Raw genomic sequence first — 26,528 nt, forward strand, 5'->3', positions numbered from 1 at the left:
TATTGCTTCAAGTTATCATGAATGTTTGTGTGGATAACACTATTGTTCTTTGTAAAATTTCTGCACTCTTTCTCTGGCAGCATGTCTTTTTTTCTGTCCCCCATTAAGTTCCCACTGATAACGGAAACCTTTAAAGATGTGGCCCAGTGACCTATGCTTTGTCTGATCTGAGATGTCTCATCAGTTCGATACAACTCGCGATCTTATCTCACATCCATGAACAATTTGTTGGTAACGGTAGGTCTGCTTTCAAATATCATAATCTCTATTATTCATTCACAATCTTTTGACACATTATCTTGCTGAGGATTTGTCCTTCAAATTTCACAGGTTTAGTCCCAACAAACCCGTCATTCAGAGGCATTCACTAGCATACACACTGTTTGAATTTCTATTTTGTATTGTCTTAGATTGTCTGCCTTGAGATGACTTCTCTCTTGCATAAAGCAAGTTTCTGCAAAAAGCAGTCGCCTTTTTCTCTCACCTGCTGTTTTCGGCAACTCTTTCACTAGTTTTTAGTTGTGTGATTTCCCCACAATATTTAAAACTGTCAACTGCTTCTGCATTACCATGCTCTCTTTCTCTCTAGATAATGATGGACTGCTCTGATGTTTGTCACACATGTATCAAAAGATATTTGGAGTCAGGCTTTTTCTGCTTGTTGTTTTAGTACATTCACAGGGTGGTGCACAAAATGCGTTACCATTTTGTTTTTGAATATAAACTTTATTGTCAATATAATCTGAAAGGAACATATACTACAATGAAGAGCTGTCTATGGAGATTGGTTCTAACTCAGCACATGCTCAATATGTCCACCATTTCGTTTCCTAACTTCCTTCAAACGAACACTGAAGCTAGTGATTACTCTACGGCACATGTCTTCTGTAATTTCATTGCAAGCTTGAAGAATAAGTCTTCTGAGCTCTATTAAATCACGTGGATGTTTCGGGAAATTTTTTTCCTGTAGGTACCCCCAAAGAAAAAAGTCACATGGATTGAGGTCTGGACTACTGGGGGGCCAATTTTGTCCGTCATTGAAGCGACCTGGAAACCTGAATGAAATGATCCGCATGTCGAAATGCTCGTGTAAAAACTCCAACACAGTGTTTGCAGTATGTGGCCTTGCTCCATCTTGCATGAGCCACTGCGTGTTGAAGGGCAAGGCAGTAGCTGGAAGCTGTGGAATGAAGCTATTGCGAAGCATGCTCAAATAACGCTCGCTGTTCGCAGTTTCTTCAAAGAAAAAGGGTCCAATAATTCCATGACTGGAAATTGCTGCCCACACTGTAATCCTCTGAGCATAATGTTGTCATTCATGAAACACTTGTGGGTTTTCAGTGGACCAAAAGTGTACATTTTGTTTGTTAACCACACCGTCTAAATGAAAATGAGCCTCGTCTGAAAACCAAATGTTGTTGATAGTTTCTTCCCTATCCTCTGCCCACTGAGCAAACAGTAGTCTCTGCTGCTTGTGGTCTTCAGTGAGCTTCTGTGCACAGGTCATCTTGTACGGGTACATATGGAGGTCACTTTTAAGAATGCGTTGAACGGAGCGTTTGGATATTCCCAGTTGCACTGCTGCCTTTCTACACGATTTCCCGGGACTTCTCTGTACAGCAACTCGTACCGCTTCAATATTCTCCGGCGAACAATCAGGCTTAGGCCGAGGTCGCTTCGCTTCCAATACTGTTCCTTCCTGTACAAATTTATCGTACAACCTGTTGATGGTCTGCTTGCAAGGGACCCATTGTGTGTTAAACTGTTGTCGAAAATGGCTCTGAGTCACAACAAGGCTTTTCATTTCATGAAAAAGTAACACAACTGCCGATCGTTGCTGTGTCGTCAGTCTTCCATTGTCAGCCATTGCTGCTTACTAGTCTCCTAGTGGCAGTATCGTGAATTACATGTCATTTCGTAACTCATTTGTTTTTCCAAGCTCTGCTGGTACTGCTGTAGAGATCCCAGCGGGATATCTAATGTGCATCGTAAACTGTGAAAGAAACAGTTGGTAACACATTTCATGCGCCACCCTGTATATTGTCTGTGGCTGTGTTAGTGTTCCTCAATTAGACCGTGAGATTGTTGGTGAAAGCAAGGCAGTTGCTCTTGATCCTTCTTTTAGATACTCCAGTGTCTACATAGCCGAGCAACCCTTTCCTGCCTAGTTCTTTTTTCCAGTCTTGCATGATTTCCAAATCCAAGTTAAAGAGAAATGGTGACAGCTCATCAATCTCTCTCACCCCTGCTTTATTATTAGACTCCTTGGAGAATTGCCCCATAAAATACCTTAAAATGGGTACCCGTTAATGTCAACTAGATAATTTCTGTTGACTTGGTGTCCACTCTGGATTCTAGCAGTATGCCAAATAACACTTCCCTGCCGTCCAAATCGTATACTTTTTGAAGTGTAGAAAGACTACTACCGCATCTTTGTAGAAAGTTTCCCAGTACTCTTTCCAACCACCAGATCTGTTCCACACGCGATCTTCCTTTTCTGTAGTCTGCTTGTTATTCCTCAAGCTGATGATCTATTTGTTCCACTATCTTTGTCTGCAGTGTGTTTGATAGTAATTTATGTGTTATAGGACCAATCAAACAGCACAACAGTTGCTGAGATTGATTCTATCACCTTTTCATGCAAAGGATGAATCAGATCAGTTTTCTAATCATCATCAGGGATTAATTCTGATTCCCAGGTGTTTTCCATTTCTTGCTTCAATGCTGTAATTGTCATTTCCTCACTGCTTTTCAGTATTTCTTCTGTTATAGGGTCTTTCCTTGAGGCTCTGTGATTCTTTAGTTTTTTAACTATTTAAAGGTATTTTTCACCTGGTGGGACCGAATTTTCATTACTTTGTTCTGGAATTATTCCTGACCATTTATCTTCCAGGTCTTCAGAATTTAACAATTTCTCAAAGTGTCTGGCCAAGAGTCACAATTTTCACTGGCAGTTTCCCATTTTTCTTGGAAAATTTAGGGTTGAAGGTTGCTACCCATTTAAGTGCTTTTTGGTAGTCCTGTAGAAGGTTCAGCTATCTTTGTTCTTAAATTATGTTTTAGTGCTTGAATTTCCCTGGAGATTTGATTTATTTTGGTTTGCTCTATGATCTTCATGTCTGTCAGTACACTTCTTTTAATGTCTCATATTTGCTTTCTATTTTGTCTCCATATCATGCTTTATATCACCAAGGGCATAAAAATATTGTGCCAGAGAAAAAGAAAACTATATATAATATCCAGGCAATCCAATAATCTCCTCCAGATGAACTATTATAGGACTTGATGTAAAATTTTAACTAAAGTCGTTTAAAAATCTAAAAGTATGTGCATAGCATCTGAAATTAATTGTAACCATAGACAGTTTGGTTTTCAAAAAGGGGTTTCCACGGAACGTGCCATATACTCACTCACAAATGATGTCTTGGAGTCTATTAATAGTAAGAAGTCACCAGTTAGTGTCTTCTGTGATCTTTCCAAGGCCTTTGATTGTGTAAACCACAAGATACTCTTGGAGAAGGCCTATCATTACGGAATCAAAGGGCCTATAGGTAACTGGCTAAAAATCATATCTTGAAGACAGGAAACAAAAGGTGGTTCTAAATGGCTGCAACAAAGGATCTTCTATCTAGTGGATTCTGAAAGGTGCAAAATACAGCATGGAGGTCCACAGGGATCTTTCCTTGGACCCTTGCTGTTTTTAATATATGTTAATGATTTACCCCTATCCATTAGTAAAAATTGTGAATTCACAATGTTTGCTATTGATACAAGCATTGTAGTAGATGGTAAGTCTACTGCTGATGTGGAGACTGATGTTAATGATATACTCAGAGAAGTTACAGCTTGGTTTTCAATTAATTCTCTTTCAGTTAATATTAAAAAAAACTAATTTTATACAGTTCCACACAAAAATAAACTTCAGAAAATATAGTAATTGCTCATGACAACTGAGAACTAGAAGAGGTGCACTCCACTAAATTCCTAGGGGGTTCACATTGACAGTAGGCTCAACTGGGAACAGCATGTGTTCCTTACTCTAAAAAGGCTTTCACCAGCAACTTTTGCTTTAAGAATCATTACTCATTTTGGGGACATCAACATTTTAAAATCAGCTTACTTTGGATAATTCCACTAATCAATGAGTTATGGAATAATCTTCTAGGGCAATTCACTGGCCTAAAAAAAATCTTAACTGCTCAGAAGAGAGCAGTCAGAATCATGTGTGGGGTACCTCCACAAACCTCATGTAGAGAACTTTTCACTCAGTTAGGTATACTGACTACAACATGTCAGTACATATACACTCTGATGAATGTTGTTAACAAAGACAAAGAGTATGAAACAAATTGTTCATACCATAACTACAATACTAGAGGTAAAGATGATCTACATGTCGAACTAATAAATTTATCACTTGTCCAGAAGGGAGTAAAGTATGCTGCTCTAAAGACTTTTAATGCATTGCCTAAATATATTAAACGTACAAGAGAAAATGAAATGCTGTTCAAAGGTACATCAAAAAATACTTGCTTGACCATCCACTGTACTCCTTAGATTAATTCTTTTCCAGAAATAATGCACTACCTTAATAATAGATGTATTTAGTCTATTAGTTATTAGATGGATGATACAATATTATGTTAATGTTATAGTTTTAATATTATAGTTATAATGTTATAGTGTGAATTGCTATACTAGTTAAATGACAGCTTTTAAATGAGAAAAAGTGATACTTATTAATATCTATATCATTGTATTATATTACTATTCTGTCACATTAATTGTATTTGTACAATTGTACTGACATGTTCCACATCCAAGCGAATCACTCGCATGTACGGATCCACGGAATACACATACCAAATAAAAAAATAAAAAATAGGCATCTGCTCATAGCACTCTTCAGTCCACTACCAGTGCCTAGGCCTGTGTTGTAATGGTACACTTTCCGTGGCTGTACTTGCCAGATGTTCCTGGATATACTCCCAGGTTTCCATTTTCCTTTTCCGTAGAAGTCCTTGAAAATCATTTCAGTTTTGTTGTATTTTTCAAAGTTTCGCTGCGTTATTCAATTTACATGTAGCCTTTTCTTATTTAATGGAACAGGCTTGAGGTTTATGTGTGACAAGAAGTGATCTCACTCTAGATTAACTCATTCTGAACTTTCATGTTCATAATTTATCTCATGTTTTGTGCTGAAATGGCAGACTGTCTTTGTAAATAATATTATTCTTTCGAGAAAATGGAAGCATTATGTTGCCATTGAGTACTGAAGAAACTTATTTTCATGTCATGTCTCTTTAATAGCAAACAAAGGAAGTTTAGTTGGATTAATAAATTGAGCTGTCAATCGTCGTTTGACTGGTAGATAATTATATAAAATATTCTTCATAGCTGAGTCTCAGAGCAATTCCTTTTAGGCAGGTGCATTAATGACCTAACATCTGTAGCGCTATCATGTGCTAAGTTAGTGTTGTCTGCAGCTTACAAATATTGACATAAACAGCAGACCAATTGAGTGTAGTTTTAGAGAGAACTGTTAATAAAACTTTCATTGACATCAATAATAAATTGTTTGCATCCAATTCCCTGTCATCGTCAAACTCTGAAAAGACTCTGAATATGTACGTCAGAAACTGTAAAAGGTTCCATCCAGCACATGCTTCAGATATGAGGATGTAGAGGCAAAGGAGAACAATATCAAATTCTTGGGATTAAACAGTGATCTATTACATGTGAGAGCTCCAAAGTATGATAGCCACTATTACAGAGAAGTGTCACAGAAGAAGTATCTTGACTATGGCCTTAACATATCAATTGTCTACAGTGTGTATGTAACAGTGTGCAAGGAAAGTAATTTTACTTCAGAGAACACAGAAAAGAAATGGTTTTACAGGAAAATTTTCACTGCAGAGTTCAGTCCTTCTTTCCATTGCCCAAGTAATAACACATATGATGACTGAGAGGTTTTTAAAAAAAATTTGAAGGAGAAGAAGACAATGCAGCTGGAATGAACTATCAGAATCAAGAAGCTATGAGCAGGTATTCACAGGTGATGTATTCTAGAATAGTGTCTCATCTTAGCAACAACAATATCGTCAGCAAAACACAATTTGGGTTTCAGAAGGGTTGCTTACTGAGAATGCCATTTACATGTTCACTAATCAGATTTTACAAGCATTAAATAATAAAATAGCTCCAGTTGGTATTTTCTGTTATCTATCTAAGGCATTTGACTGTGTGAATCACAGTATCCCCCTAGATAAAGTAAAGTTTTGTGGGACTGATGGCAAAAGCAGCCAATGGATAATGTCAAATTTAACCAAAATACTGCATAAGGTAATTTAGTCAATATAGGCTAGTCTGGGGGGCATAATTTTGACTGTGGAGAAAACATGTATGGGGTTCCACAAGGCTCAGTCTGAGGTCCACTAAAGCTCTTCATATATGTCAACAATGTTCTGTCTAATATACAACAAGCAGAATTAGTTCTCTTTAGAGGTGACACCAGTATTGTAATACATCCAAGCACACACACAGAAATAGAAGAAATGGTAAATAAAGTAGATAAAATATCATTGACTAATTTTCTGTGAAAAAGTCTTGTCCTCAATTTTAAAAAGTCACGACATATTCAGTTCTGCACGTCCAGGAGTACTACACCAATAATAAGTGTAACACATGGCGAGGAAATAATAAATAGGGTGGAGACTAAAAAATTTTTAGGTGGCAATACTGATCAGGATTTAAGTTGGGGAAAAAAAAAAAAAAAAAAAAAAAAAAACACACACACATTTTCGAGCTTGTGATGAAGCAAGCTGGGATCTATTTACTTCCTCTCTTGTTTTTCCATCTGCCTCCTTAAATACATTTTATTTTCATTTTGGCCTAATTACCATTAACATGCGTGAGTATAATCTTCATTTCCATAAAACAGAAAGGTCGGCCCACAGTCTTAAGGAAAATAGGACCAGGTCTAATTTTGTGCTTAGTTTTGTGTATGTAATTAATTTCCTAATTTATTTTGACTATTCCTAGTTAATATCTTTTGTTCTGGGGTGAAATCAATAATTGTTTTGTGGCTTAGGTTCTATTGTTGACTTATAAACAAATATAAATTCTTTAATAGGTATAAACATTTGGAAGGGGAACTGCTAGGATTCTTAAAGCATTTATTTGGCTCTATTCAAAAACTTATTAGCAAATCCAAAATAATTACCAGGTTTGTCAAAAGTATTGTTTGTATAACTATATCTGTTAATTTCATTATTTAAACAAATAATTTGGCCTAATCTCTGTGATAGAATAAACTGTTAAAAAGAAGGAACTTTTCGATGTATTCTCTTAATTGAATGAGATATGTTTTAATTGTAATTTCTGTAACTTAAAACATCGAACAAAGAATAGTTTCAGTGCCTATTATTGTGAGGATATGCAAAGGATGGATTTTTGATTGTGAGACAGTCAGTCCATGGCCGATTTTCAGAAGGGATTTATGTACTGTTTCAAGCAACAACAATACATCAACTTAACAGTGAAATGAGTGCAACACAAATAGGCCATGTGTTAGATCAAGTAATGACAATACCTGTTCAAATTATTTATGAAATAATGTCACACATGCCGTATTATTCTGCAAAAACTGTGAACTATGTGGTTAGGTTTTTACTGCTCATGAATGTTCAACAGCAAACTGTTGTTGCACTATGCTGATATTGCCTGCAACCTATTAATGAGTCTTATCAACCAATAGTGAACTGGCCAGATAACTGTGAAATGTGTGTGGGGAGGGGTTATGAACAGTGAAAATAAAGAACTGTGAAACGCAGCTGTGTAACTGTCGGCTTCGTCATTTACAGTAGTCAGTGTTGAATTTCTACCCCCCATTTTTCAGCCAGTATAACAATGCAGTATGTCAACACTGAGGGCTATTGCTGAAGGAATAAAGCAGGCGAATGTCACAAGCTCTAAAACAACTTAGTTCAGCCACTTTTGCACTTAGAATCATTGCAAATCTTGGGGAGAGACAAATTTCATTCAATAATGTCATATGGAATAATGTTCTGGGGCAACTCATCTTTAAGAAAGATGGTCTTCATTGCACAAAAATGTTCTGTAAGACTAATATGTGGTGCTCACCCATGATCATCTTGTAGACATCTATTTAAGGAGTTGGGCATTCAGACTACTCCTTCATAGTATATTTACTCCCTCATGAAGTTTGTTGTAAATAATCCTCTACAGTTCAACGATGTACATTATTACAACACCGGAAGGAAAACTGACATTCAATACTCCGCATTAAGGTCATCTTGAACACAAAAAGGGGTGCAAAGCAAAATTGCAAAACAAATTGAGAAAGTTTTTCTTGGAAACTCCTATGCTGTAGAAGAACTTCTATTACTGTACTGTGTAAAAGGTGGTGGCTAGGACTTACTAATCCACAACATCTGTATATATTTTTCCTTTTGAAAAAAAAAAAATAAATAAATAAAGAAAGTAAGAAAATCAACTCAGAAATGTTCGAATGTAACCATATGTACAAATTAATTTGCAATGTGAATGCAAAATAACTCATTCCACATCATTATGATCTATCATGCAAAAGATCCATGGATCAAGAAACTAACTAATGAAGAGACAAAAGCAGATCATATAAATCACCTTGGACCATTAGAAATGTCTTCCAGTGCCACATCTCAACAAAGGTCAGTAATTTTATTTGCACAAGCTCTAGACATTTGACTTAGTTATTCATGAAATAGCATGCAACAATGGCTACTGAGTGGTTTGAGAGGAACCAATTGATTGACAGGTCAGTAATGACATATATCATGTGAGTTAAAATGGGCTGAAGATCATCTCAAACACAAAACTAGGATTCTGGTCCGATAATTCTGCTAGCCATAACAAAAATCCAAATAGCATATACACACAAACACCTTTTTTTCACAACACAAAACAAATTTGCCTGAAACAACTCCTCAAAGCCCACACAGCATTCACCATCTCAATTACCATAAAAAGGCTAAACTTTCCAATCAGGAACTCACTGTTCCACAAGAGTGGGATAAAGTATTTGAACATGTCTATGTATAAGATGGAATCAAAGGATTTCAATGACTTCATTTCTTTATTGATGTCATCTTAATATCCTTTCATCCATCATTAAAAATGTAATGACGGTGCAATTTGTCTTATTCCCAAGGTGGCATGGTCCAAATGCTGTACAGACAGACTTGGAGATATATCTTACAAGACAGACATTTCAAATGACAGGTTTCCATGAAACTGACATTTGACAATGCCAGAGAAGGAAAGCTGCTACTCACCACATAGCGGAGACGCTGAGTCGCGATACGCACAACAAAAATAGCTTTTGGCCATTAAGGCCTTTGTCAGCAGTAGACACACACACACACACACACACACACACACACACACACACGTCTGCAGTCTCAGAGAACTGAAACCACACTGCGAGAAGCAGCACCAGTGCATGATGGGAGTGGCGACTGGGTGGGGGTAAGGAGGAGGCTGGGGCGGGAGGGGGAGGGATAGTATGGTGGGAGTGGCAGACAGTGAAGCGTTGCAGTTTAGACCGAGGGGGGTAGGAGAGAAGGTGCAGAGAGGGGAGGGGGTAAGTAGAAGAAAGGAGAGAAATAAAAATAAAAATAAAAGAAATTAAAAGACTGCGTATAGCGGTGAAATGACGGCTGTGTAGTGCTGGAATAGGAACAGGGAGGGGGCTGGATGGGTGAGGACAATGACTAACGAAGGTTGAGGCCAGGAGGGTTACGGGAAGGTAGGATCTATTGCAGGGAAAGTTCCCACCTGCGCAATTCAGAAAAGCTGGTGTTGATGGGAAGGATCCATATGGCATAGGCTGTGAAGCAGTCATTGAGATGAGGGATATAATGTTTGGCAGCATGTTCAGCAACAGGGTGGTCCACTTGTTTTTTGGCCACAGTTTGTCTGTGGCCGTTCATGCGGACAGACAGCTTGCTGGTTGTCATGCCTACATAGAATGCAGCACAGTAGTTGCAGCTTAGCTTGTAGATCACATGACTGGTTTTACAGGTAGCCCTGCCTTTGATGTGATAGGTAATGTTAGTGACCGGACTGGAGTAGGTGGTGGTAGGAGGATCTTGCATCTAGGTGTATTACAGGGGTTTGAGCCATGAGGTAAGGGATTAGTAGCAGGGGTTGTGTAGGGATGGACAAGTACATTGTGTAGGTTCGGTGGACGGCGGAATACCACGGTGGGAGGGGTGGGAAAGATAGTGGGAAGGGCATTTCTCATTTCAGGGCACGACGAGAGGTAATCAAAACCCTGGCGGAGAATGTAATTCAGTTGCTCCAGTCCCAGATGGTACTGAGTTATGAGGGAATGCTCCTCTGTGGCCAGACTGTGGGACTTCGGGAGGTGGTGGGAGACTGGAAAGATATAAAAGAAACCAACCATCTCCTCGACTGACTCTCCACAGTTCTTGTCCCTTTACCACACACCGAGCGAGGTGGCGCAGTGGTTAGACACTGGACTCGCATTCGGGAGGACGACGGTTCAATCCCGCGTCCGGCCATTCTGATTTAGGTTTTCCGTGATTTCCCTAAATCGCTCCAGGCAAATGCTGGGATGGTTCCTTTCAAAGGGCATGGCCGACTTCCTTCCCCATCCTTCCCTAATCCGATGAGACCGATGACCTCGCTGTCTGGTCTCCTTCCCCAAACCAACCAACCAACCTTTACCACACGGTGCCCTGCTCGTCACTATTGATGCCACCTCCCAGTACACTGACATTCCTGATGCCTTACTGCTATCGAACACTACCTCTCCAGATGCCCTATGGATTCCAAACGAACAACCTCCTTTCTGGTCTCCATGACCAACTGTATCCTCACCCACAATTACTTCTCCTTTGAAGGCATTACCTACAAACAAATCCACGGTATGGCTATGGGCACCCGCATGGCACCATCCTAGGCTAATCTATTCATGGGCCGTCTAGAGGAATTCTTCCTAAAAACCCAGAATCCTAAACCCCTCACCTGGTTCAGATTCATTGATGACATCTTTGCTATCTGGATTGAAGGTGAGGATACCTTATTCACATTCCTCCAGAACCTCAACAACTTCTTCCCCATTTGCTTCACCTGGTCCTACTCAACCCGACAAGCCACCTTCCTAGACGTTGACCTCTGCCTCAGAGATGGCTATGTCAGTACCTCCATCCATATCAAACATACTGACCACCAGCAATACCTCCACTTTGACAGCTGCCACCCGTTTCATACCAAGAAGTCCCTTCAGTACAGCCTAGCCACCCGTGGTTGTCGCATCTGCAGTGACGAGCAGTCCCTCTCTAAATATAACGAGGGTCTCACTGAAGCCTTCACTGACCACAATTATCCTCCAGTCCTTGTACAAAAACAAATCTCCCTTGCCTTATCTTTCCAATCTCCCACCACCTCCCGAAGTCCCACAGTCTGGCCACAGAGGAGCATTCCCCTGGGAACTCAGTACCATCTGGGACTGGAGCAACTGAATTACATTCTCCGCCAGGGTTTTGATTACCTCTCGTCGTGCCCTGAAATGAGAAATGTCCTTCCAACTATCCTTCCCACCCCTCCTACTGTGGTATTTATGTCCACCGAACCTACACAATATACTCGTCCATCCTTACACAATCCCTGCTCCCAATCCCTTACCTCATGGCTCATACCCCTGTAATACACCTAGATGCAAGACCTGTCCCATACATCCTCCTACCACCACCTACTCCAGTCCGGTCAATAACATTACCTATCACATCAAAGGCAGGGCTACCTGTGAAACCAGTCATGTGATTTACAAGCTAAGCTGCAACCACTGTGCTGCATTCTATGTAGGCATGACAACCAACAAGCTGTCTGTCCGCATGCCACCAACAAACTGTGGCCAAAAAACAAGTGGACCACCCTGTAGTTGAATACGCAGCCTAATTTTATACCCCTCATCTCAATGACTGCTTCACAGCCTGTTCCATATGGATTCTTCCCACCAACACCAGCTTTTCTGAATTGCGCAGGTGGGAGCTTTCCCCGCAATAGATCCTACCTTCCCGTAACCCTCCTGGCCTCAACCTTCGTTAGTCACTGTCCTCACCCATCCAGTCCCCTCCCTGGTCCCATTCCAGACTACACAGCCGTCATTTCACCGCCACACCCAGTCTTTTAATTTCTTTTATTTTTATTTCTCTCCTTTCCGCTACTTACCCCCTCCCCTCTCTGCACCTTCTCTCCTACCCTCGGTCTAAACTGCAACGCTTCACTTTCTGCCACTCCCACCATACTATCCCTCCCCCTCCCCGCCCCAGCCTCCTCCTTAACCCCACCCAGTTGCCACTCCCATCATGCATTGGTGCTGCTGCTTGCAGTGTGGTTTCAGTTCTCTGAGACTGCAGACATGTGCAAGTTGTTTTTGCGCACGCGTGCATGTTAATTGTGTGAGTCTTTTTGTTGTGCCTATCGCGACCCAGCACCTCCGCTATATGGTGAGGAGAAACTTTCCTTCTCTGGTGTTGTTACATTCCATCCTCGATTTTCCAGTGTTTGAAATTGACATTTGTGGATGATGAAGTGTTGCTCTACAATCACTATTAAAGTACTTCCTGAAGTGAAGGATATAAATCCAATAAGTATGCAGACCTCCGGATCTGAACACAGTGTGTCACATAATACTGAGCACAATTTTATAGAGCATACCCAATGAAAAGAAATATGATGATCATTCAAATTGTGTGTGAAACCTGTGAAGATGAAATGTTCAGAGCAGTGCAAGAATTCGCATTATTTTGTTTCAGGAAGGGGTGTTAATGTATTTTATGCAGTGATGCACATGAACACTGTGTTGTATATGTAAATAATAACTGTCTGAACTAGTAAATAATTTATTTAACATGCTAAAATTATATAAGGGCTTCCTACAAAGTTTTGTGGAAGATACAGGCATGCACCCTACTTTCTAGCTCCTGCGCCTAGCAATAATCAACGCTATGGTTCTGAATAATGTTTAGGTTCATAAATACAGTAGTTCCTTATTTCAATGATATTGTTATTCTCAAAGTGTACTTGACCCATTCAAAATAATATGATACACTAAATATTTTATGCTCACCCTGTAAAACTAGCAAAAAGGATTGAGTGTCTTTTTGTTGTGCCTATCTACGACTCAGCATCTCCACTATATGATTCTTTGAAAGATGAGATTTTGGATGCCAAATACAAGTAATTTTGGAAAGTCCACATCACTTAATCTTTTAAGCACAATCACAATAAGAACATTGTCCCATGTACTCAATGACAAAAACTTATACTTGAAGGTCACATTAGCCACTGCAAGCACAGGGAGTTTTAGGCTGCACACTAGAAAGATTGTCTACAGTTCCTTTCCAAAAACTGAACTGATGCCTTGAAAGTAAATTCTTTAATTCCAGTCACCATTCTAGATGGGGTTTAATTAGCTGTTCTAGAGTTTTTTCAACTACTCCAAAAGAGAATTATCTTCTAAGATAGGTCATAGGGTCTGTGTTACCTCATGTGTTTCTACTTTTGTCCCAAAACCAAACTGATCTCCCCCAGCATCAGTTTCTATTAGTTTGTGCATTTTCTGTAAATTATTTGCATAGGTATTTTTCAACCATTACATTAAATTTATAGTTTGGTAATATCCACACATCAGCACCTTCTTTCTTTGGAACTGGAATTATTCCTTTTTTCTTGCAGTCGGAGGGCATTTTGTCTGTTTCAGCACACCACGGGAAAGAATTCTTACCATAGCACCATGTCTCCCATCTCATCTCCATTTGTTTCTTCTTGCGTTTCTATGATATTATCTTTAAGTTCATTTTACTTGTATAATTATGTCAACTATATATACTTTTGACATGATAAATACATAAATTTTACTTTAATAGCCCTTCTATATATTACTTCCACATTTCAGCTTTCCCTTCTTTGCTTAGTATTGGGCTTGCCATTTGAGCTCTCGATATACACATACATGCTTCTGTTTTCTCTCTTTAATTTTCCTACAAGTAGCACCTGTTTTTCCCTTGGACATGCATTCTTCTTTAGCTTTCTACCATTTCATCTTCAATAGTATTCCCTTCCTCTGTTTCAGTCAATTATTGCTTAATGCTCCCTCTGTAACTCTCAATAAACTCTGGTTGATTCAGTTTGTGCAGTACTTACCTCCTTCGGTGCCCATCTTTTGCAATTTATTGGGTTTTAATCTCTGGTTCATGAATGCTGGAAATGTTTAAAATCTGGATCAAAATCTGTCTTATCTGTCTACAAGTCTGTTACAAGTATATAACCATTTTTTATTGTTATTCTTAAACCAAGTGTTAGCAACAGTTAAATTACACTCTGTGCAAAATTCTACTATGTAACTCCCCTTTCCACCAGACTACGTTCTCCTACTATTTTTCCTTCTCTCCCTTTTCCTGTTTCCGAATTCTAAGATGCCATTACAATAAAAATTTCATTCCACTTAATTATCTGAATATTTTATTTTATCCCAACATACATTCTTTCAAACTTGTACTACTGTTGAGGGTGTTGACTTTGTGTCTGTCTTGGCTATTATGCTGCATTCACTATCCTATTCACAGTACCTTACCCACATCCCTTTTTCTATTTATTCATTATTACACTTACTCCTGCATTACCCCCATTTGATTTTTTTACTCACCTGACCAGAAGTCCTGTTCTTCATGCTACAGCACTTCACTAATTCCCACTGTATCTAACTTCACGCAATCCATTTCCTTTTTTAAATTTAACTTACCTATCTGATTAAGAATTCTGGCACTCTACCCTCCAACCCCTAGAACACAAGTTTTATTTTTCATGGTGGGAACACCCTCCTTAGTAGTCGAGGGCCAGGGATAGAAATGGATGACAACTTTATCTCTGGAATATTTTACCCTAGAGGATGTCATCATCAATACACCACACAGTAAGGCTGATGTCGTCAGAAAAAACAACAGCTGTGTTTTCCTCTTGCTTTCAGCTGTCTGCAGTACCAACACAGTAAGTCTATGCTGACTAATGTTACAAGGTCACATAAATCAATCATATAGACCATTGCACACACAACTACTGAAAGGCTGCTCCCCTAGTCAGGAACCTGAGGTTAGTCAAGTTTCCCCACTGTGGTTACACCTAAAGTAAGGTTATCTGTATCACTGAGGCATGCAAACCATGCAACTTCAACATGGTACATTGTCTGATATACATTTGATAAGCAGAACTCAAGGCTGAGTAACAACTCAGATTCATCCTAGTTAATCTCTTACGGCTGCTTCACCTGCTCTTCACTCTCTTTTGCCACCTAGATACTCTGGATCTTCGTTAAATGTAATAGCATACGCCATAATAAATATTAATATTTCTTGTTTTATGGGCAAAAGGAAACATATGATAGCTAATTTCCCCAGTACTGCCAGCCAGTTATTTTTATTTTATCATATTTCCAACAAACAAAAATGAGAAACTAGTTATTACATGATTGTTCTTGCCCATCATGATATTAGCTCCATATTTACACAAATGCCCCCATGATAGACAGAGGTGGAACTGCAGGTGTAAGGCTACACAGCCAACTCTTTCCTCTCCACCATAATCAGATCTGATATTACAGAACCTTATATGTTGAAATTCAGGCTACAAAGGATGCAATGCACCAACTTTGTGTTTGGAAAAGTAAGTTTACCTTTCATGGTAAGTTTATACATTGCTATCATCTGCAATTTCCAGCCTCCGGCTGGGTCTGTTTAGAACAAAGCTTCTCCATCTTTTCTCATTCATCCGACATGTTTCCCTCTCCGTTCTTTCCCAGTCCGCTCCTCTCCCCGTCACACATTTCTTCACTCCAATGATTTATCTGTCTCTCAGTCTTCCTCTAGGTAAGTTGCCTCCTATTGTCATTTCATGGGGCTGCCTTGGTATCCTGTCAACTCACTTCCTTTTAACATGCCCACACAATCTTAATCTTATCTTTTCTATGGTCTCTTGCATGAGCTTCTCTTTCACTATTTCTCTCACTGTCTCATTTCTTACTCTATCAATTCTAGTAAGTTCTATTCAGCTGTCCTGAAATTTCATCTCACAAGACTATATCCTGCTCAACTGCCTTTTTCTTTTTTAGTTATAGTATTTGCTTGCTTTTTGCTGGTACATCCACTCACTTTTTGGTGGTCCCCTCTTGCTATTCTCCTCTTATTTCTCATTGCCACCATCACTTAACAATTCTTGACATTTAATTTCAATCCATACTGTCCCACCACTTCCTCCCATGCATTTGCCCTTTCTTGTACCTCTCCTCCTCCATTTACTCACACTTTGGCTCCTACTCACACTGCCATTATCTCATCCATAATGATTATGAAAACTAGAGGGGAAAGTGAACTCCTCTACTTCACCCCATTTTTCTGTTGAATTCAGTTAGTCTTCTCTCCAGCTACTTTTACACAATTTGCAGTTCCTATTATTCTTCTCATAGGCAGCCTCTAAATTCCCCTCATCTTGCTTCTTTTCACATTATCATATGGCTTCTCAGTGTCCCTGAACACTGTTACTAAATTCTCTCATATTCGTAGTGTCTCTCTTGGAGATGCCTTGTGTCAAAAATTAGATCCACTGTCAAGCTTCCTGGTCTAAACTCATATAATTTCTTTCTCATTCCTCCTCCTACTATCTTCTGTACTCTCTATTACAAAATCTTCGCAAATACCCTCACAGTAAAACACATCAATGCAACACCCTTACAATTTTGAAATAGTTTCCTGCAACTCTTCTTAACAATTTGGAGACTGGCCACTCAGAAGAATATTTGGTTTAGGAAATCAGCCATTTATACTGTTGTTTACAGTGTTATTGGTACATATTTAATTGGTGTTTCTTCAAGGGTAATACATATTAAAAAAGGGCCAAACTTCAAAATTTATTTTTCATATTTCCTTTAGTTCTTTGACAGATTACAAATTTTAAAATAATGATGATGGAAAGTACAATTATACTTCCCAGAAAAAAAAATGTGAGGTGAGTTATTGAGCAATATCTTCTTCTTGAGCTTCCAAAATTTGTTGTTCATTCAACAAATGTGACGTATTTGTAGCAGAATTACAGCAAACCCCAAAACTTAAAGCATACACACATGGAATTATGTCATTGTGATCATATTGGCTCAGCCATTTACAACAGCAGCTGTTATGTTCACTAATGTCTCCTTTGAAATAATTCTAGAAACTGACAACAGAAGGTAGCACCAGTCATGGGGCAGGTTGCGAGATTTCCGTACACTGTTCTCAGATGAAATGAGTCCATTTTTCAAGTGATAGGTGGCTTGTGTGTCGAGAAAACTGTAGCCTGACCTATACTTGGGCACAGTTTTTTAATTTAAAGTTGCAGCCCAAGTTATGCTCAAGCCTGGTCTCTGATGTGTTAAAAATTCGCACTATGATTCCCTTTTTTCCAGTTTTCAGGTCTCCTTTCTTTCCACACTGTTCTCATGACCTGACAGAGCCACTGCACTTCAACAATGGCAGCTGCTCTCACCTTCTCCACACTTACTTCATCCAGTCAAGGTCCTTTTGTGGTCTTTATTTCTTCTTCCACTTCTGTCCCATTTGGTCCATCTTGCTCCTCATTTCCAAAAAATGGTTCTAAGCACTATGGGACTTAACATCTGTGGTCATCAGTCCCCTAGAACTTAGAACTACTTAAACCTAACTAACCCAAGGACATCACACACATCCATGCCCGAGGCAGGATTCGAACCTGCGACCGCAGCGGTCATGCAATTTCAGACTGAAGCGCCTAGAACCACACGGTCACACCAGCCGGCTTCCTCATTTCCCTCTGCCTTATTTCCATTGATGTTTAGCAACTCTTACAAAAGTATCCCTTCCCTATTTCCATGATTTACTAAACACCTTCATCTATACCTACCTTTTTACATAAACATCCAAAATGATAACCACCATCAAAATAATATACAGTGGAAACTCACTAAGGGAAAAAGTAAGTCTTGGAAGTCATGATAATGATGTGACAGGCCTACTAGCCATGAAAGGCACTTCAATACAATAAACAAAATGTGCAACACTATCACACTACTCTATAAATGAAAATTTTTACTAAATTTGTAGAGCACAGCTTACGTTGCAAAGTCAAAATAAAAAGCAAAAAGATTTGTTACAAAACAAAAAAGTTATTCCAGAATATCCACAAAATACATCAGTAGCAACACAACAACTAATTTCAGGTCAAAGTTGCTTTGCTTAGAATTTGCATACCAATGCTAATAAATTATTATTAGTCTTCTTTTTAAATCTTGGTCACTTCTGCTTCACATCACTATGTAACCCCTCCAATAATGCTGCATAATAAGAGCCAGTCACTGTTGAACCCTTTTCCAAATAGTCAATGATGATTATGCACCACAAGTTTCAAAGACATTTACCATCACTTTTACCAGCAAAAAAACTAGGTCCCATTTTTATCTTTGCCTAACCACTGTTATGGCTGTAGTCTTGTCTCCAGCATGTAATAATGGGCACACATTCCACATAACACCACCAGTAGACCTCCAAATTACACGAGTTTTTCAAACAACATTCTGAAATGCACTTCCTCAAACATTTCCGATCTGGAGTCAATATAATAGGCTTCCAATGTGCACTTAGCCTCTCCATGTGCAGAACAAAATTTAGGAAATTATGTAGCTGTTCATATAACAATATAAAAATATATCTTGTCTTCATGTGAGGGTCTTATTTTGTGACACTACAAATTATACAGGAAGTAATTTCTTCAGCAGAAAAGTGAAGGGGTTGTCCAAAAAGTGCCAAGGCAATTGTAGAGCTAGGACAATGTATCTCTTTGTGTGTGTGTGTGTGTTTTACCTTTCAAGAAGACTAATATTTGAAAACTTAGCTATGAGCTAAATGTTTATGTGACTATATACCGTTCAATGTGTCACCTACATGATTAGGGGTTACCTTTAGTCTTTCCATGGTATCCGTTCCATCCAGGACTAACCAGTATCATACCAACCATGAATACATTTACTTATCTATCAATAAATAGTCTTGAAAACTGGTGCAGAGTTCTTATAGACTTCCAATTCAGCTTCTATCTTTTTATCACAGTGTAGTACTAATTTTTATCCAGTGCTGTTGTTGTTGTGGTCTTCAGTCCTGAGACTGGTTTGATGCAGCTCTCCATGCTACTCTATCCTGTGCAAGCTTCTTCATCTCCCAGTAACTTACTGCAACCTACATCTTTCTGAATCTGCTAAGTGTATTCATCCCTTGGTCTCCCTATATGATTTTTACCCTCCACGCTGCCCTCCAATACTAAATTGGTGATCCCTTGATGCCTAAGAACATGTCCTACCAACCGACCCCTTCTTCTAGTCAAAGATGTGCCACAAATTTCTCTTCTCCCCAATTCTGTTCAATACCTCCTCATTAGTTATGTGATATACCCATCTAATCTTCATCATTCTTCTGTAGCACCACATTTCAAAAGCTACTATTCTCTTCTTATCTAAACTATTTATCGTTCATGTTTCACTTCCATACATGGCTACACTCCATACAAATACTTTCAGAAACGACTTCCTGACACTTAAATCCATACTCAATGTTAACAAATTTTCTTCAGAAACGCTTCTCTTGCCATTGCCAGTCCACATTTTATATCCTCTCTACTTCGACCATCATCAGTTATTTTGCTCCCCAAATAGCAAAACTCCTTTACTACTTTAAGTGTCTCATTTCCTAATCTAATTCCCTCAGCAGCACCCGACTTAATTCGAATACATTCCATTATCCTCGTCTTGCTTTTGTTGATGTTCATCTTATACCCTCCTTTCAAGACACTGTCCATTCCATTCAACTGCTCTTTAAAGTCCTTTGCTGTCTCTGACAGGATTACAATGTCATCCGCGAACCTCAACGTTTTTATTTTTTCTCCATGGATTTTAATACCTACTCCGAATTTTTCTTTTGTTTCCTTCACTGCTTGCTCAATATACAGATTGAATAACATCGGGAAGAGGCTACAACCCTCTCACACTCCCTTCCCAGCCACTGCTTCCCTTTCATGTCCCTCGACTCTTACAACTGCCATCTGGTTTCTGTACAAATTGTAAATAGCCTTTCGCTCCCTGTATTTTACCCCTGCCACCTTCAGAATTGAAAGAGAGTATTCCAGTCAACATTGTCAAAAGCTTTCTCTAAGTCTACAAATGCTAGGAATGTAGGTTTGCCTTTCCTTAATCTCTCTTCTAAGATAAGTCGTAATGTCAGTATTGCCTCACGTGTTCCAATATTTCTACGGAATATGGAATCCAAACTGATCTTCCCCGAGGTCAGCTTCTACTAGTTTTTCCATTCATCTGTAAAGAATTCGCGTTAGTATTTTGCAGCCGTGACTTACTTACCCCTGGTGAGATAAGCCTCTACATCCTTACATTTGTCCTCTAGCCTTCAATGCTTACCCATTTTGCACTTCCTGTCGATCTCATTTTTGAGACGTTTGTATTCCTTTTTGCCTGCTTCATTTACTGCATTTTTATATTTTCTCCTTTCATCAATTAACTTCAATATTACTTCTGTTACCCAAGGATTTCTATTAGCCCTCGTCTTTTTACCTACTTTATCCTCTGCTGCCTTCACTATTTCATCCCTCAAAGCTACCCATTCTTCTTCTACTGTATTTCCTTTCCCCATTCGTGTCAGTTGTTCCCTCATGCTCTCCTTGAAATTCTGTACAGCTTCTGGTTTAGTCAGTTTATCCACGCCCCATCTCCTTAAATTCCCACCTTTTTTCAATTTCTTCAGTTTTAATCTACAGTTCATAACCAATAGATTGTGGTCAGAGTCCACATCTGCCCCTGGAAATGTCTTACAATTTAAAACCTGGTTCCTAAATCTCTGTCTTACCATTATATAATCTATCTGAAACCTGTCAGTATCTCCAGGCTTCTTCCATGTATACAACCTTCTTTTATGATTCTTGAACCAAGTGTTAGCTATGATTAAGTTGTGCTCTGTGCAAAATTCTACCAGGCGGCTTCCTCTTTCATTCCTTACTCCCAATCCATATTCACTTGCTATGTTTCCTTCTCTCCCTTTTCCTACTACCTAATTCCAGTCACCCATGACTATTAAATTTTCGTCTCCCTTCACTAGCTGAATGATTTCTTTTATTTAATCATACATTTCTTCAATTTCTTCGTCATCTGCGGAGCTAGTTGGCATATAAACTTGTACTACTGTAGTAGGCGTGGGCTTCATGTCTATCTTGGCCACAATAATGCGTTCACTTTGCTGTTTGTAGTAGCCTACCCGCACTCCTATTTTTTTTATTCATTATTAAACCTACTCCTGCATTACCTCTATTTGATTTTGTATTTAGAACCCTGTATTCGCCTGACCAAAAGTCTTGTTCCTCCTGCCACCAAATTTCACTAATTTCCACTATATCTAACTTTAACCTATCCATTTCCCTTTTTAAATTTTCTAATCTACCTGCCCGATTAAGGGATCTGACATCCCACGCCAGTTTTCTCTCTCCTGATAACGACATCCTCTTGAGTAGTCCCCGTCCGGAGATCCGAATGGGGGATTATTTTACCTCCGGAATATTTTACCCAAGAGGACGCCATCATCATTTAACCATATAGTAAACCTGCACGCCTTCGGGAAAAATTACAGCTGTAGTTTCCCCTTGCTTTCAGCCGTTCGCAGTACCAGCACAGCAAGGCTGTTTTGGTTAGTGTTACAAGGCAAGATCAGTCAATCATCCACACTGTTGCCCTTGCAACTACTGAAAAGGCTGCTGCCCCTCTTCAGGAACCACACGTTTGTCTGGCCTCTCAACAGATACCCTCCGTTGTGGTTGCACCTACGGTACGGCTATCTGTATCGCTGAGGCATGCAAGCCTCCCCACCAACGGCAAGGTCCATGATTCATGAGAGAGAGAGAGAGAGGGGGGGGGGGGTGTTATCCAGTGCTTCGAAATGTAAAGTACTGATCATTTAAGATAGTTATCAAGAAAACCATATGCTAAATATATTTGAAATTTTGAACAACGGCCAAACTTTTCATCCTGTACTCAGAATCAAGTTCGTGCACAAAATTATTATTTATTTATTTATTTTCTAATGAAAAATGCCACAATTCTGATATTATATCAGCTGATATTTTTTATTAACAAAGTTTTTATACTGGTAACTGAGTAACATCTGAATACATCATCTCTTAAACAATCACTCCACAACAACATTGAAACAGTACTTCCTCTAAATAACATCATTAAATTAATAATAGCTGTCATGAGAGGTCAGTGCTCACCATAAAGTTGAATACTGAATGGTGGATACACACACAAAATCTATGACAATATTTTAACTGCCTATCTGATGTTCAATACTTTTTCTCTGAAGTATTATTTGCACTTCTCTTCATGTAACTGGGAAAACTAAATTTTATTCACAGGTTATGTTTGATCTGGTAAACTGTCCTGTAGATCTTTCATCACTGTGTCAATATCAGTACTTTTCATTCTACCTCTCCCTTGGTTAAACCAGTTCTTGGAATTCCTTGCTCCTCGCCCAAAACTGAAAGTCTTTGGTTTTAGATGTGATCTATTTGTAGGACGAATATCTGTCTCCATCTGACTTCCTGCAGCTGATGTGTGCTTCTGTTTTTTGGTACTATCAAACCGGAAATCATGAGGGAAATTGTGCTGTGAAATACAATGACTGCGTCGCTCCTGAGGATTGTTGCATAACGTGCTGCACTGTTCTACAAAGCAGCGAAACTGAAATAAATAAATAAAGATATATGTAAAATATAAATAAAAATATATAATATATATGAATGGGTTTTCTGATATTGAACATCATCCACAATGTTACTTTGCTTACAATGGAATACAGATCTTTTTCTCAGTAGCACAAATTTTCACTAATTACATGAATCATTAAGAGATTTTATTCTTTCTTCTCATGATATTTCATTTAGTGTACAGTATACATGACTAACGTCAAACATTTAGACACAAAAAGTAAACTCAATTTTGGCTATCAAAAGAATCTGGATTATCCAAAAATAATGCCTAATATACATACAATTTGTACAGCAATTAGGGTTCACTAGCACAAAAATCAAGAAGTTGTGACATTCTGTAACGGGGGATCTGTATATACACCTCTTTTCATCTCTTTGGAAATATTGCATTACCTTCTACAGAACAGGGAAAACTCACTGTCACTGCAGTAACTACTCTGTTGTGTATCACTTGTGATAAAGTTGAATCCAAGTGTCAGACACATAACGTGACTTAAATACAACATGAAAGCAGTTCCAGACAAATGATTTTTATTTGAACTTGAAGAATTTCTTAAGTATATAAAATCAAAGCGTTGGTCTGATACAGCACTATTTTGATTGTTTTCTGTAGTTAACAGACTACTGACAGCTTTAGTCTATAAGTTTAGTCAGTTTAGCAGATCAAGCCTTTTGTCATCAGACGTTTCATTGTGGTTTTAAAGAGTCTTATTTAACAGATTACTATGCTTTTACTTCCTGTTTATTACTTGTATGCTGCCATAACTGCCTTATTGTGGACAGTTAGGCAGAAATATCTTGTAAGGTCTTGCAACTACCCTCTAATGAGTGAAGAAGGAACCCGTAAATGATAGTGAAATATTCAAATAGTGTTTGTAACCTGTCCATGGTTATTACATCATTAGTGAACTGCTGCCTTACTACCAGCAACTGGCTTCTTCTCACATTATTTAGAAGCAAGTGCAGTAGTGCCTGCCTAACAACACTGTAGATAAGTACTTCAATTTTATAGCTTCTACAGTGTAGGAAGTGGGAATTCAGTTCACTTTATTTCTATGAAGAATGGTAGCCACAGAAACATCTGATTTCTATTATTTGTTGATTTTGGTGACTTATGATCACCAGTGAGAAGTGTCAGGGCTGTGAAGATTTGTGAGTAGTGGGTAACTGTGTAATCCTTGGGGGAGGAGAAAGGGGGGGATGAGATTGCTGGTGGTTTTGCAAGGCCCTCTGCTGATTTTTCTGAGTTTTCAGCAAGAATGGGTCAATATAAAAGCTGCCTTGTAAGTGGCTGTAAAAACAATTACGGAAAAATATTTCTTGGTACAAAATTGCTTTATTAGTTGTCAAGTTGTCAAAACATTTTCCTTTATAATTTAAAGATTTTTGGACATATTAGAACCAATAGAGGTCGTTACAGATTATAAATCAGATAAATACAGTTGACGAGACATTAACTTGATGTTCTTCTCTTTCAAATAATGAACAGTTTGACCTGCTGCATGATAGCTGCCATTTATTTTCAAGATGAAAACAAAGACATTGATGTCCTATGGCAAACAAATTGTTGTATCCAATCAGAGTTAACTGTTCTTTGGTCCTCTAAAGTATTGATCATGAAATGCCCATTCTCTCTCTTTCCTAACGTTTTATCTTATTGTATGGGATGGAATCTTTTTCATGATTTCACATTTTTAATTTAGCTTTGCCTTGTAACTGGCTGTCCTTCCTGCCACCCAAGTCATCATTTATCCTAAGAGAGGGAAGTCGTCTGCAACCACTTACCCTATAAATGACACTAACTTCGTTTTGTGTGTTATGATGTTTTAAATATTTGTTAATCATATTTTCTTAGATGTAGACTGGAGGCACTCCCAGAATTTGTCTAAATAAGCAGGGAAAAATAGCCTAAAAACCAGAATTTGGCTAGCTGGTGTACCACACCAATGATCGTTAATCCACCATGTCCATTCAATCCAGGTGTAGCACATCTCACTGCATTGTGAGCTAACACATTGCATGTTACGTTACACAAACAGGTCCATGACGTGTCCAGTGTAACCAATGGGAAAGTGATCATAAGGATGTGACATCTTTGGTGTGATGTCGTGAGTGCTGGACTGCTGTTGAAATTTCTTGTCAATATTTTATAAAGTTTTAGTCTTCAGTTACTTATTTTAAAGTTTATTTGTGTTAATATTTGCTGTAAAAGTAACTTATCAGTGGATTTTCATCAATCTCAGTCTTTCTTTCTGTGCTATTGACTCAAGTGGTTTGTTATTTGTGAACGTGCTTACGTCATTCATCCAAGTCTCACGCCTCAGTCGTGTGTTTACATTTTGCGGCATGCAGTTGCAGCTTTAGCTGTTATGAAGCTAAGTACTGACCAAGTTGTTTGCGCACTAATATACAGTTATTAAATTTAATAGTTCTCAATGGTGTTTCGCGCTGTTCGTGGTGAAATAACGATTTAATAAACTTTTGGAAACATTTTCTTGCTGTGTTTTATAGAGTTTTATGTGTGTTGATGTCATTTAGAAAATTCGTGCTTTACTTTTCATCTCATGTTTCTTATTGTTTCTAGTGAAATATTTCGGCCAAATTTTCATTCACTGTTTTAAGTTTGTTGAGCATTCCAGTAGCTGCTCGAGTTTTTGGTTTTCGCTAGTACATTTTGTGAAGTTTTGTTGGTACTGGTATTAGTTGTGGTTTAGTAGTTTAATGAAAGTTGTTGCTTTCTTAGTAGAGAGAGAATTTAGAGACCGCTATTGTTAGTCCTATAAATAGTTTACTGGTGAAACTGAACTTAGGTAATGTAGACGTTTAATTTTTTTCAGTAACAGTAAAATTTTACCATGAGTGAGAAGTGTGGGCTCTGCCGTAGGTTTGTGAGTAGTGGGTTACGGTGTAGGATTTATTCAAAGTATTTTCATTGGGGGGAATGCAGTGGGGAAGCCAGTGGGCATTCTAGTGACATCCTCTCCTGGGAATACAGAATCTGTAGCAGAAATACGTTGACAGAGGAGCAAGAGGGTAAGATCTGTGCCCTTCAGGTGCAGTTACAGTATGCTAAGAAGGAGCTAGATAGGTTGAGGAGGGTGAAGGGTGCTGGAGAATGGGAACTCGCAGTTGACAAGAAGGCAGCTACGAGGAGGAGGAGGAGGAGGAGGAGGAGGAGGAGGAGGAGGAGGAGGTGGTGGTGGTGGTGGTGGTGGTATGCAGACAGCTGCACTTTACATATACACAATAGATTTGACCAACTGTCAAGAGTTGAGTGGAGAGGAGCCTCTTGTAGCTGTAGGTGTAGGTGTAGGAAACCTGCAGCAGTCCTTAGCAGTTATGAGACCTAAGTCAGTTGCAAAGCCTAACAGAAAGAAGAAGGTTCTGCTGCTGGGTAGTTCACACAGTAGTGGTGTGGTCCAGCACTGGCAGGGAGTGAGTACCAGGTCACCAGCATTGTGATGTGTAGTGCAGAGTTGGCTCAGGTGACTGACAGCATAGGGGAGTTATGTAGAAATTTTACAAAGGAGGATCAGATATTCATAGTGGGTGGGTGACATGGTAAAGATAGCTACTCAAACTAGTGGCACTAACGCGCATTTCGTGCAGCTGTTTCA

General features: G+C 38.8%; 1 protein-coding gene across 2 annotated transcripts in view; it reads right to left on the reverse strand.

Moving 5' to 3' along the window:
- Positions 1 to 22,271: 22,271 nt before the first annotated feature.
- LOC126198443 (protein lethal(2)k10201) overlaps positions 22,272 to 26,528 on the reverse strand; it is a 91,578-nt gene continuing 87,321 nt past the window's right edge. Inside the window, exon 4 of one of the 2 annotated variants that reach the window (XM_049934766.1) lies at positions 22,272 to 22,882. In XM_049934766.1, the coding sequence (XP_049790723.1) occupies positions 22,559 to 22,882 (324 nt within the window). In that variant the 3' untranslated portion in view covers positions 22,272 to 22,558. The remainder of the gene's footprint in view (positions 22,883 to 26,528) is intronic. The other variant, XM_049934767.1, reaches the window with a different exon arrangement.

The sequence above is a fragment of the Schistocerca nitens genome, chromosome 8 (genome assembly GCF_023898315.1).
Source record: "Schistocerca nitens isolate TAMUIC-IGC-003100 chromosome 8, iqSchNite1.1, whole genome shotgun sequence".
Classification (NCBI taxonomy): Eukaryota; Metazoa; Arthropoda; class Insecta; order Orthoptera; family Acrididae; genus Schistocerca; species Schistocerca nitens.